Source organism: Protopterus annectens, chromosome 12.part0 (assembly GCF_019279795.1).
Source record: "Protopterus annectens isolate FY-2018-M chromosome 12.part0, PAN1.0, whole genome shotgun sequence".
Classification (NCBI taxonomy): domain Eukaryota; kingdom Metazoa; phylum Chordata; order Ceratodontiformes; family Protopteridae; genus Protopterus; species Protopterus annectens.
In genome coordinates this window covers 21,067,548-21,080,737 of record NC_056746.1, presented here as the reverse complement: position 1 = coordinate 21,080,737, position 13,190 = coordinate 21,067,548, and the positions used below count along the sequence as shown (strand labels likewise).

General features: G+C 39.6%; 1 protein-coding gene across 1 annotated transcript in view; it reads left to right on the top strand.

Annotated features, from left to right (window-relative positions):
- Window positions 1–13,190, top strand: part of LOC122816337 (periplakin-like) — a 416,450-nt gene that overhangs the window by 229,452 nt on the left and 173,808 nt on the right. The window contains exon 12 of the mRNA XM_044089064.1: window positions 1,769–1,926. Within this exon, the coding sequence (XP_043944999.1) occupies window positions 1,769–1,926 (158 nt within the window). The remainder of the gene's footprint in view (window positions 1–1,768; window positions 1,927–13,190) is intronic.

The window sequence follows — 13,190 nt, the reverse complement described above, 5'->3', positions numbered from 1 at the left end:
TGCACTAAGGAAAACAAAATCAAGGGAACCTGCAGGCTCGGAGAAAGTCACAGCAGCTCCTGAGGGTACTCGTCAAAGTGTGGAGAGAAAAGCACATCCCAAATGATGGAAGGATAAGCATTCTAGTGCCAGTGTACTGCAGCAAAGGACAAAGTCACAGCAGCTCCTGAGGGTACTCGTCAAAGTGTGGAGAGAAAAGCACATCCCAAATGATGGAAGGATAAGCATTCTAGTGCCAGTGTACTGCAGCAAAGGACATACTCAGAACTGTGGGAGGGTCAGACTCCTGTCACACTATATAAAAGGGATGAAACTGGTTACTGATAATGAATATGCAGAGGAGTAGAACGTAATATGGAAGATGAAGAGTTCATAGTCAAATGAGATTGCAGTACAACCAACCCAGTGAGTGCAGAGAGACAGATAGAGAGAAGAAGCAGGAGAGGAGGAAAGAGTTCTACTGGGCTTTCCTAGACTTGAAGAAAACATATGAGAAGGCTACAAGAAAGCTGATTTTGGAAGACCTGCAATAGTTCAAAGTACTGGAAGCATTTATGGAATTAGTACAGGCTATGTGTCAGACAAGGATGCAATGACGGAAGTAGGAACAGTGTACCACTCAGAGAGGGGTTTTCCATTAGGAATGTATCGGGGTTCATCTCTGAGCGCACTCCTGTTCATTGTGGTGATGGGCTATGTCAGCAATCACGTCAGTGGAGACAAATTAAGAAAGCTGATGAAATCAGATATGTGGCACTGCGAGCAGACTCTGAACAGGAACTTCAACAGATAATAGGGGATTGAAGCCACATGGGATGAAACTGAGTACAAACAAGACAGTTGTTATGGCAGCAAACGGGGGGGGGGGGTCAGAAGAAGAAGTTGAAAACTGAGGAGGAAGGGACAATGGGAAATATGGGAACAGGTTTATGGCTTCAAGTGTCTGGGAAGTACAGTTGGGGGAACGAGAAGGCTGAATAAGATGCCCTGGCACAAAGTGTCATGACCAGTGAGTGACAGCATTTAGTGAACTAACACAGTGTGGGAGGCAGACGAGAATGAATGAGCAAGACAAAAATGTGTATTAAAGAGAGCATTGACGGAGTCGTGTAATTAACCCCAGTAATACACATGATCAGAATCTAGAAGGGCATTCTAGCCTACAGAAGGGTTCACATGTGCTGCCAGTAATTACAAAGAATATCAGGTCTAGATGATGCAGGAAGGAAATTAAGGTAACATAAGTTTCTTACCAAGTAGGTCAGTGGTTCACAACAATTTAGTAATCAGCTTCAAGGCTCTTTTTTTTTTTGCTGCTATCCTTGCATTTGTTCATGGTTTTGAGCTATCTGAGTATGTTAAACGTCAACCTTTTCTGACAACATATATTTATGAAAGGAAACACATGATGTTCAAGGAAGCAAGATTAATATAGCACTACACCATGGCAGAATGTGCCCAGTTTATATTTTGTCGATGCTGGGGATGGCATTATCTGGTCATGAGATCACACAGCCTGAGTGACCAGAATACAGACTTCCTCAGCCATGGGCAAATATAACAATATCCCACCATGGTATGTTGCTATTATTCAATGACATTATTTTGCAGAAACTGTTTAAAAACTAGTACATTTCAAGCATTTTATACAAATTATGAGAATAAAAGTTTGTCACAAAAGCTGCTTTCTCATGGATTATAAATTCTGGCACTACATGACAAACTGTCAGCTAAGACTGTCTCAATGATTTCTATTTTTTTTTTACAGATGAACATGGACTACAGTGCTGGCAGCTGCTGTCTGGCTTAGACAAAATCGACAATAACCTGAAAAATCAGGAGAAGGCTGTTAGTGCATGTATATGTTCTCCTGTGGATCAGAGTCAGCCTGTACAGGTCACAATCAATCGTATGCAGACATTAAAAGTAAGAAACATTTCAGCTGCTGTTACATGTCATTAACAGAAACAGGAAAATAAGTTATCTGTTTGCCTCTGTGTCACTTGGATGAATACACTTAGATCTAAGAAAACATTTCAGGATATGACCCAAGGCAGTAGGAGTTCCCCTTGTAAATCTGAGAAGGGTAACTGAACTTGGAATTACAAACATTTAAGTAGGATTAGAAGAAATATATAGTACTATCTCATAAAATTCCATCTTCCCTGAAGTGCAGCAATCTCTGAGTTAGTATATATGAGAACTCAGGGTGTGGGAATGTACCGTCCATATTAGGAAAGTATAGGGAGGACTTTACCTCTGCCACGAAAAACACATTTACAGTTCATTTTTATTTCATATGAATCATAGTTAAGTTCTTATAGTTTCAAGACTTGCAGTATCAAATCTCAAGGTTTCGATAGGCACTACACAGTGCAGTAATGTGGGAATTTATAGGTACACTATAGCGTGTGAATATTACTAAGTATAAATGAGATTCAGATCTACAGATAGTAACATAAGTTCATAAATAACATTTTAGTACAAAATGAGAGATATACAGTACAAATGAAACATTAATAACATGCAAGTGTTTAGTGTGTCCTAAAATAGTAATTTTGTGCAGTTGTAAAGAGAATGATAAGAAACGTTGTTACTCACACAGGTTAGTACCTGTTGCACAGCAATGCGTTCTTCACACACCTTAAACACAGCATCTCTTGCACCAGAGTGTATTCTTCTCCAAAATGATCTCAGAAATGTCACATGATAAATAAATTAGTCCTAACAGTTTCTATCCTTCACTGGCATTTCTGTGTTAAACATCTTCATTGCATCTCATATTGGGTTTTCATGACTCTTATGGTATTTTATTTAGAATTCAGGGAGATACATCATACTGGGCATACATGCTTCTCAACTGTCCAGATTTTTGCAGAATGTCCAAATTTTTGCCTTGTTATTTATGTCTGTTCCTCACAAAATTTGTGGTTTTCTGGCAAATCATTGAGGACTGAAGTCACTAAATAATGACAGCCATATCCTTCAGAAAATGCATGGTAATGCAAAACCTGTTTTTCTAGCAACTTTCTAAGTTTATAAGAGCAATATTTACAAATTGTCCTTGACTTGGGGTCTCCCCTGTTATTTATGGCTTTTCCAGATTTCTAGCCCTTCCTTCTTTTCTTCTTACTGTATTAGTAAACCTCTACATTGTCAGATAATTTACAGGTCTTTTAACTATGTAATGTTAGGCACAGCTAAGTGAACAGCTAAACACAGAATTTCAGGAAAATGATAATATTAGGTGAAAAGGGGAATGAAATGGGAGGAGTAGTCCCTACAGCTAATTAGTAGACTTAAAGTAATAATGTGGAGGCACTTTCTGCAAATGAAGGAAAGGCCATATCATATTTAAGCAACAGAGGACAAATACACAAACATGAGAATCACTGGAAAATGGCTACTGGCACTTTTTTTTTTCCAGAAATCTCTTTATTTCAATTTTCTTTTTTCAAATAATAACAACAATACAGTAACTCAAAAACACAAATAAACAATACAAATACCTATCTAAAGAAAACAAACAACAATCTTGTTCCGAGAAAATTATACATATATACACACACAATATATACACAAGAAGTCACTACATCGTCAAGTAAAGTATGAGAATTCTTATGTTTATTTGGTCTCATAAGGGATAGTGAAAAGGGGATTGTCTATATAGAAAGTAAAAATAGAAATTTAACCATTTATTTGTATGTTTAGGGAAAATATCTAGTTACACATATACTAAGAGAAGGGAGAAGATGCAAGAAAGACTGGTTATACTACATTCATTTCTTATTTAAAGGTTAGCTTTTCATGACAATTTGTAGGCAAATTTTATTTGTCAAGAATTATATCTAGTAAGTAACCCCAATATTTTGGTAATAGCGTTTGTTTTTTGTTTTTGAATAAATTAATTTGTGAGATGAGATATATTTGATAGCAAGATTGCTAAAATTTTCCCATGTAATTGGTGACATGACATTCCAATTATTTGTAATAAACTGGCACTTTAATTAGAGATTCTTCTTCTTCTTCTTTCGGCTTTTCCCGGTTAGGGGTCACCACAGCGGAACTCCAGTCTGCTAATGATTGGCAGTAGATTTTTATGGTGCCGAGGTGCCAACCCGATGCCCAACCTTCAATGAAGGCAAGCTCATTCACGCATGTCTTTCAACCACTTGACTGCGGGGAGGACATGCAGACTCCACACAGAAGGCACTCCAGCCGAGAAGCGAACGGGAGAACCTCTTGCTGTGAGTCGACAATGCTTCTGCTTCACCACCACGGCTTACTTTAATTAGAGATTCTAAAAGTAAATATTAATTCTTACTGCTCTTATTACACATGAATGTAAAAGAAAAATCTGATTGAGGGAGTTGCTCAATATAATGTCACCTTCTGGGGACATACAGGGGGGCTGATACTTATGAATAATACTGACTACACAGATAAAATGAATTGTGTATTGAGTAATGAAACTTATACAAAAGTTAGTATCAATGAATTACACTCAGCGTACCATAAAATGAACACGTATTTTAACAATATGTTCATTGAGGCACTAATAGATATTAAAACTTTAAATTATTTAACCATGTCATATCCTAAAACTCCAAGAATTTTTGGAGTGCCAAAAATTCACAAAAACATAGATGATCCACCAATGCGAGCACTAGTAGATGCACGTCAGTCTATTACTTATGCTAGTGCTAAACTGGTTGATTCCATTCTGAAAAAGTTCGTTGCAAAGGAGAAACAGCCGTGATTCTTTGTCATTTTTGGCAGACATTGATCAATTAACATTTCAAAGAGAATACATCTTTCTAACTGTAGATGTGTGTGACCTTTACAGCTCTATTCCACACGAGGCAGGAATTCAATCAGTATTATCCATGATGCAGAAATATGAAGCTCCCCCTACAGACAGAGTAATGGAAGAACTCTTCACTGTCATCAACAATTACATACTCTTTGGTCAAGATATCTATTTACAAAAAATAGGCGTAGCAATGGGCTCACCATGTGGGGCCAGTTTTGCCAACATGGTGATGGCCCATTGGGAACATCAGTCCATATTTAACAATGCCAACATAATGATATACATCCATTATTATACACGGTTCCTGGACGATATTTTTATCATCCTGAAGGGCAATGAAGATATAGCTAGGATGTTGTTAGAAGAATTTAACAATAGCTGTGACTTTTTGAAATTTACATTTAACTTTGGCCAAGACACCATAACTTATTTGGATGTACTGTTGAGGAAATATATTATTTCTGATTGTTACATGACAACTATTTACCGTAAACAAACTTATTCCAATTCATTTTTACATTTTACCAGTTCCCACCTGTTCACTCAAAACAGGTCAGTCATCAAAGGCCAATTAGTTCAGGTGGCTAGGATGGTCACTACAGACAGTGACTTTTTAAAAGAATGTGAATGTCTTATGCAGATGTTCTTATGGAGAGGGTACCCTGAGCCACTAATCTGTGAATTGACTACAGAAGTTAGCAATAAAAGGTCAGTAGGTGTATGCAAACCTATTTTAAGGTTAGAGATACGTACTCTATGACATAGATGGAAGAAAATCTTACAAGTGATATTCCACTAATGAATAATGTTGATAGAAGAACTTCATGTAATGAACTAGGTAATAACTGTAGAGTAAGTTTCATTTTCACATACAATTTTGAGGCCTTTGACGTTAAAAAAAAAATCATCCTTAAAAATTGGAATTTACTATTAAATGACAAATGTATTATTAACAAAATAGGTGAAAAAACAACTTTTGTATTTAGAAGAGGTAGTAACTTAAAAAACTTAAAGGAGCCATCCAAATTAAGTTTTACTAGAACTCCAGGGATGTTCAAGTGTGAATCATGTAATTATTGTGGACACATAGCAACAGGGCAGAAATTTACCATCAGAAATATTACATATTATATCAAAAAGAGGTTTCATTGTAACACAAAAACGGTGGTGTACCTAGCCCATTGTGACCTCTGTCCAGTTTTTTATATTGGAAAAATGGACAGAAAGTTTAAAGAAAGAATATATGAACACCTTTATAGTATAAGGAAAAATAAAACAGAAAACGCATTGGCTAGGCACATTGAAAACTTTCCGACACATAGATTTAAATTTAGAATAATTGATCAAATCACCCAAGATATAAGAGGTGGACTTACTTCATTACTGTTGGAACAGTTAGAACTACTCTGGCAACTCCGAGTTGATGCCCATCATGAGATCTGTTCTATTTTACCTTATTTAAAGTTAAAAAGTTTGACTAGATAATCTTAAGCCCCAAAGAGAATTGGTCAGTATAAAACATATTTCCATAATGGTTGCTTAGTGTTTTATAATAATAATATTTCATCATGATTTTATTAGTTTTTAGCACTTTACTTGTAGTAATGCAATTAAATGTTTGAAGGTATATATATTTTTGTTTAATATGAGCTACAATCAAATGTATTAGAGTGTATTTGGCTTTGCACTAGGGCACTGCATGACTGCCTATGCTTTTTAAAAGAATTTAGCACTTTATTTGAAGTAATGTAATTAAATGTTTTAAAGCATATGCTTTTGGTTAATATGAGCTATAACCAAATGTTTTAGAGTATACTTGGTTTTGCACTAGGGAACTGCAGGATTACTTTTGTCTTTGAAAAGTTAATTTTAAATGGTTAATGACTTGTCAGTTATTGTATTTAATATGTAAATGTTTTTTGTCACATGTTTGTTCGTAGAGTTCTTAAGCACAGGCTTAAGAAAAATTGGTTATCTGAAGAAGTCGAGTCAGTGTACTCGACGAAAAGAGCTTCATTAAACTTTTATTTTATTTTTTCAACTCTTCCAGTCCCTTTGTGCTTCAGTTGCTTTGTTTTTGCAATAGATAGGTAGTTTGTTCCAGAGTATGGGAAGTTTCTGGGACATGAATCTATCCCTCCAGTATGTTCTGTTTATTGTGGTGACAAGGTTTAGGTCCCTAGAGCATGTAGCTCGGAGGGATTGGGATTCCTTTAAGTGGAGCATGTCCAACAGCTCTGGGTTTGACATAGCTTTGTATGTTAGGCAGAGATTGCCTCTGAGATTGCCTCTGAGTAGACGATATGCAATGGAGTAAAGCTGGAGTTTTTTGAGGCAGTCTGCGTAGGGCATCTGTTTGAGGACAGTAATCCTCTTTGTGAGGTATTTCTGTGGCCTTTCTAGTTGTTGTAGATGTCTTGTGAGGTACATATCAAAAGGGGCGTTGCACTCTATAATGGGTCTAATGAGTGATGAGTACAGGGGAACAATTACCTATTTTTTCCTGGCTGAGAAACCTTTTGTGATGAGGTGTGCCATGTAGAAGGATTTCCTGACTACTGTGGCGGTGTGATTATCAAAGGAGAGACTACTGTCCACCTGTGTCTCAATGTCTCTTATCACACTTGACACTTTCGGTGTTAAGTAGACTACCACCTATGTGGTAGCTCATGGGTACAGAGTTTTTTACCAAAGGGGATGACAATGCACTTTTTGGCATTGAGCTTGAGACCATGGCTTTGACACCAGGCATCTGTCTCAGTGAGGCCCTTTTGTAGGATGTCCACATCATTAGGTGTTTCAGTTATGTCTCGTAGTTTGCAGTCATCTACGAACTTCGTTAGCCAAAGACCTTCTGTGTTAGCCTGTACTTCAGAAAAGTAGATACCAAACAGGAGAGGACCCAGGACTGAACCCTGTGGTACTCCACTTGTCACTGGTCTGAAGTCGGATTTGGAGTCTGCTACTTTCACAGTGTGGGTTCTGTCAGTGAGCCAGTTGGCAACCCATCTTGTGACATAGGGGTTTATACCTAGTTTAGTGAGTTTATCTATAATTCCAGAGTGGGGGATGGTGTCAAAAGCCTTGGCGAGATCTAGATAGGCTGTGTGAACCACCTTACCCTCATCTACAGCTTTGTTGACTGCTTCAAATAAGTCTATCAGCTTTAGGAGACATGATCTGCCTTTTACAAACCTGAACTGGGTGGGTTCCAGAGTTTGGAGATTACCAATGTCTTTGTTTATAAGTTCCATGATGATATATTCCATGACCTTGCAGACCTGGCTTGTTAGGCTAATGGGGCAGTAGTTCCCAAGGTCCGTGGTGGCTCCCCCTTTGTGGAGTGGGATAACAGTTGCTGTGTGCCATTCAGTGGGCACAAAGCCTGAGGTGAGGCTATGATTGAACATGGTGCTTAGGTAGGGTACCAGTTCATTCTGTAGTTCGTGTAGAACACAGGCTGGGATGTTGTCAGGTCCCATGGATGCTGTGTTCTTGGCTTTGGAGAGTGTGGTTTTTACCTGTGCAGCCATGATTACAGGAACTTTGCATTCTTCCGGTATAGAGATGGGCCCTTTAGAGGGTGAGAGGGGATAAAGTTAGCAGTGAACCTCTCTGCCAGGATGTTGGCAATATTAGGTGGTTCTGTATATTTTGTGTCATTGTGCTGTAACTCAGAGCAGATCTGAGTGTTGCCATTGAGATTCTTGACATAGCTATAGAATGCTTTGTGGTTGTCTTTAGAATCAGTGGCAATTTTGTTTTCGTAACTAGCTTTGGAGGATTTTATGAGGGGTCTCAGCTTCTTACTGAGGCTGACCAGGGAGTTCCTCCAATCATGGGATTTTACTCTTTTTTGCAACTGTTTCTTTCTTCTGTTGTAGAGTTTGTTTATGGCAGGGGACCACCAGATTGGCTTCCTTTTTTTGGAGGATAGCATCTTGGTTCGGTTAGGGATAGCACGATCCATGCACTTGTGTAAGTGCTTATAAAGTGCATTTGTGTAGGGTTAAGCAGTCGTACCACTATTGTCCATCTGCATGGATGTCATGAAGTTTGCCACTTCTGTCTTGAGAACCGTGAAGTTGGCTTTGGAGAAATTTTTTACGGTGGTTTCCGTAATGGGGGGTGGGGGCGGGATGTGGATGTCTAGGGTGATTAGCTTGTGGTCGGATCTGACCAACCAGGAATTGACCTCTGGTGTGAAACACTGGTCGCCCATGTTGGTAATGACCAGGTCTAGGATATTGCTGCCCCTGCTGAGGGTGTGGATAACTTGATCCAAGATGTTGGAATTTATGAATTCCAGAAAACGTTGAGCAAAAGAGTTGGTACATGAGTAGTTTTCCTAGTTAATGGTGGGGTAGTTGAAATTGCCCATTATTAGGGTGCTGGGTTGTACCCTAATATTTTCCAGTGTATCAAGAAATGAGGAGTCAGAATCCTGGGGCATGGTGGGGGATCTGTAGCAAGTTACAATTTGTATTGTGGTCTTGCCCAGAGTTAGTTGCACTTGGATAATCTTGGATGCATTATGCTGAGCAACTAGCCTGGAGTTGTGGATATCCTTAATGAATATGGACATGCCTCTGCCTTTAGTGTTTTGGTCCAGGTTAGGTGGACAAAAGGTGTGGTTTGAATTATAGCCTGGTAATGCAGGGGTGCTCTCTGGAGCCTTGAACTAGGTCTCTGTCACTGCACAGATGTTGATATTCTCCATTTTAAGGAGTGCCTCAAGTGAATGCATTTTGAGGTTTAGACTTCTAGCATTAAGTAGCATTACATTCAGATTTTGCTTGCTTGTACCTGTTACAGTGGTGAATTTGTCATTTGAACCTTGCCTAAAAAAAGGCACTATAGGGGTGGCAAGAGCCTTAGCCAGTATCCGGAATCCCAAGGGTGACAGGTGCAGGCCATCTCTGACAAAGCATCGTGGTCTGTCAATCATGTCATCCCAGGCAGACAGATACTGGATCCCCTTAGAATGACACCAGAAGCTTAGCCAATTGTTGAAATCAATCATTTTGTCCTTGTACTGTGGTATCATTCTTGGTGATGGCAGGATGCTACTCAGGGCTAGGGTCATACCTGCCTGGGCTACAAGATCGCAGAGCTCCTCCGTGTCTCTTTTCATGCAGTCCAGGGAGGTACATCTCAGGTCATTCCACACCAACGTGGACAATGACAGAGTCATATTTGTACTTGTTGTGGAGTGACCTGAGTGAGTGTGTTATGTGGTGGATCCTGGCACCCGACAGGCAGCTGACAGTAACTTTCTCCTTGTCTAGCCTGGTGAGTGGAACATCAGTGTGCCTGACTATAGAGTCACCTATGACAGGCTTAGGAGGAATACAGACAAGGTCGTGACGATCAGCTGCGGTTTTCATTTTGCATTTAAATTGGGCCAGCATCCATCATGTGGCATTCATTAGTTACAGTTTGTCTCCTCTTGGGTTTTGCCAACTCTCGAAGTTTGTCATCTTCCTCTACCTGGTCACCAGATATAATCAACCACATTAACAAATTAAATACTACATGGAAGGCTGGACAAAACTTTTACAATGTGGATCAGAGTTATTTGAAGCGTCTGTGTGGTACAATTCTGCATGGTCCAAAATTGCCTTTAAAGACTTCCTATTCTGGAAAAGTGAAGCTTCCTGATAACTTTGATTCATGAACTCAGTGGCCCAATTGTCCAACAATCCGAGAGATCTGGGATCAGCGATCTTGTCTGACTGTGTCTGCATCCACTCTGGGGAAAGCAAAATGTGGAGGTATCTGCTGAAGATCTGCTTTCATGCTGCGGCTTTGAATGTGGAATGGTATGCAATGGTGGCTATCCATCGGGAGCGTGGCAGTACTGGACTGAAAGTGGCTTGGTGTCGGGGGGGCTGTATGTTTCTGGCATAGGTTGCAGGCCATATACTATTCCTCCCTGTGAACATCACATGAATGGCTCACGGCCACCATCTTCTTGAGAATGAGGTGACATGCCACCTTATGTGAAAAAGTGTGATGCTGGTTATACTCTTTCATATGAAAAGGGCAAGGTTTACAGTGGATCTGCCTAGAGTGTCCCTTCCTCTCATGAAAGCATAATGGGAGAAATTTATAAGAATGGACCCATGGAGGGGGCCTTCACTGTGTATGAGGACTTCCTGCTGTGTAAATCAGGTGTGTACCAGCATCACACTGGAGAAGCAGTCGGGGGTCATTCTATTAAGATCTTGGGCTGGGGCATAGAAAACAACACTCCTTACTGGTTGGCTGCTAACTCATAGAATACAGACTGGGGTGATAATGGCTACTTCAAAATCTTCTGTGGGCAGGATCATTGTGGTATTGAGTCTGCGATTCAGGCTGGAATTCCAAAAAATGCAGCAGAGCTTTCTAACAGCAGCCTCTTTTGAAAAGAATAAGAAGCGTTTTGCAGAAACACAGAGAGAAAACATTACTGAAAATCAATGCTTTTATTTTAAATTTATGGAAATACTTTTTAACTGTTATAATGAAAGCCATTTCCAAATCATGCTTGCCTAAGTGCAATTAGGTTTTATATTTTTAATTGTATTAGTTTTAGCCTTGTGTTTACATGAGACTGCTTATAAGAATGATACCTTTTATAACTGACCATAAATTGAGAACCATGTTTTTTTTTGTTTTTTTTTTTATCAGTACATTCTAACTGGGAGACTTTTTCTGCTCTAATTTGCATGTAAACTGTATTGTGGATTGTAGTCCCAAAAGCGGGAGGAGGGTGGTACTGCAGTAACTGACTTTAGTCCTGCTTATGAGAAGTGCCCACTGTCTTACTAGCAGTCCTGCTGATATCGGAACACTACAGATTCAGACATTCATAGGACATGACATCATTTAGTTCAGGAAATGTTTAACGGGTAGCATGATGCCAGGGTAATCCTATGGGCTAGGCTTGTAAAGGGTCCAGGGCCATTAGCCTGGTACACACCTATGAACCTATGAACTAGAGTGTTGGGTATGTTGTTATGCCTTATGGGCTGTGGTTCAGTGGCACACTGAGTTTGTGGGCTATGTGTCATTTGGGTTGTGTTGGGGGGGGGGGTGGAGGTTGCTTACGTTTCTGCTTTGGAGGGCTCTGTTGTTTGAGCAGATTTTTATTGAGAGCCTCCGTGAATGTAGGTGTGTGTTTTGTGTTTCTATGTGTGGTTTTGGTGGTGTAGGTTTTGAGGGACTATGTGATGAGTGTGGTGTGGTGCAAGTGTTTACCTTCTCCTCTTGACTGTCTAATCCAGCCTTGGGTAAAGGTTTGCTTCTAGTTTGGCTGTATAAGTGCACCTCTCACAGGTTGTAGTGTTGGGTGGTAGGAGGAGAGGGTTGTCTGTGTACATGAGGCAATTGCTGCATTGCCCCAAGATGCCCAGATTCATCAGGTAGACAGGAGAAAATGCCGGGAACTGACCCTTAGACATGCCTGGATAGGTGCTTATTTATTAAGTACTAAAACTTGTTTTCCTCTAGACAAGTGAGGAAAGTTGAGTGCTTTAGTAATTTGTAGCTTATTTAGTGCTTACAACGCGTTCTGAACAAGTGCTGACCTCAAAGAAACAGATTTGACTGCTGAAACTAAAAAACTGGCTAGTTCTAAGGGAAAATTTGTAGAACCGACTTTATGGCGCCGGGAATAGTTTAACCCTAACTAAGAGACGATGCATAAAGTTTATTTATTTTTTTAATATAACAGTAGTAAACTGATTTAAACAAATTAACCAATTAACCAATAAAAAGCTTAAAACTGAGCCCCGTTCCAGCAGTCTTCGATCAGACAAGTTCTAATTGTACACTCCTGCCACTAGGGAGCAGGGGAACCTTCTTCAGAAAAAGATAGTCTGGATTAGTGCTCTAGTTATACAAACAAAGCTAGATTCAGCAGGTCTGAATTTAGTCTATGCTACAGCAAACAAGGCATACCAATTTCAGAAAGAAACAGTTCAAATAAGCAGACACAATAAACCTTTAACCAGAAACTCCAAGCTCAGAAGGGCCGAATCTACCCTCTCCTCCCACGAGTGCAGACCACACCTTCTTAATGTAAATTAACTTGCCCGAAGCCCAAGTGCTTAAACCAGAACTAATACATATTTAGAATAACAGACACTAAGCCTTCAATCAGCAACTCCCAACTTAGAAGGATGTAAGCTACCTGTCCTCCCACAACAGTGCAGACCCCAAACCTTCTTTATGTAAAACAACTGGTCTGAAGCCCAAGTGCTTCAACCAAAGGCTTAGAATAACAGTTACAATTTAATCAGGCTACTAACAAGCAGTAATAAATGCAGCACAAATGCAATTAAGTACTTTTAAAAACAAGCAGCAAAAGCAAACTAAAGTAATAAAGTAG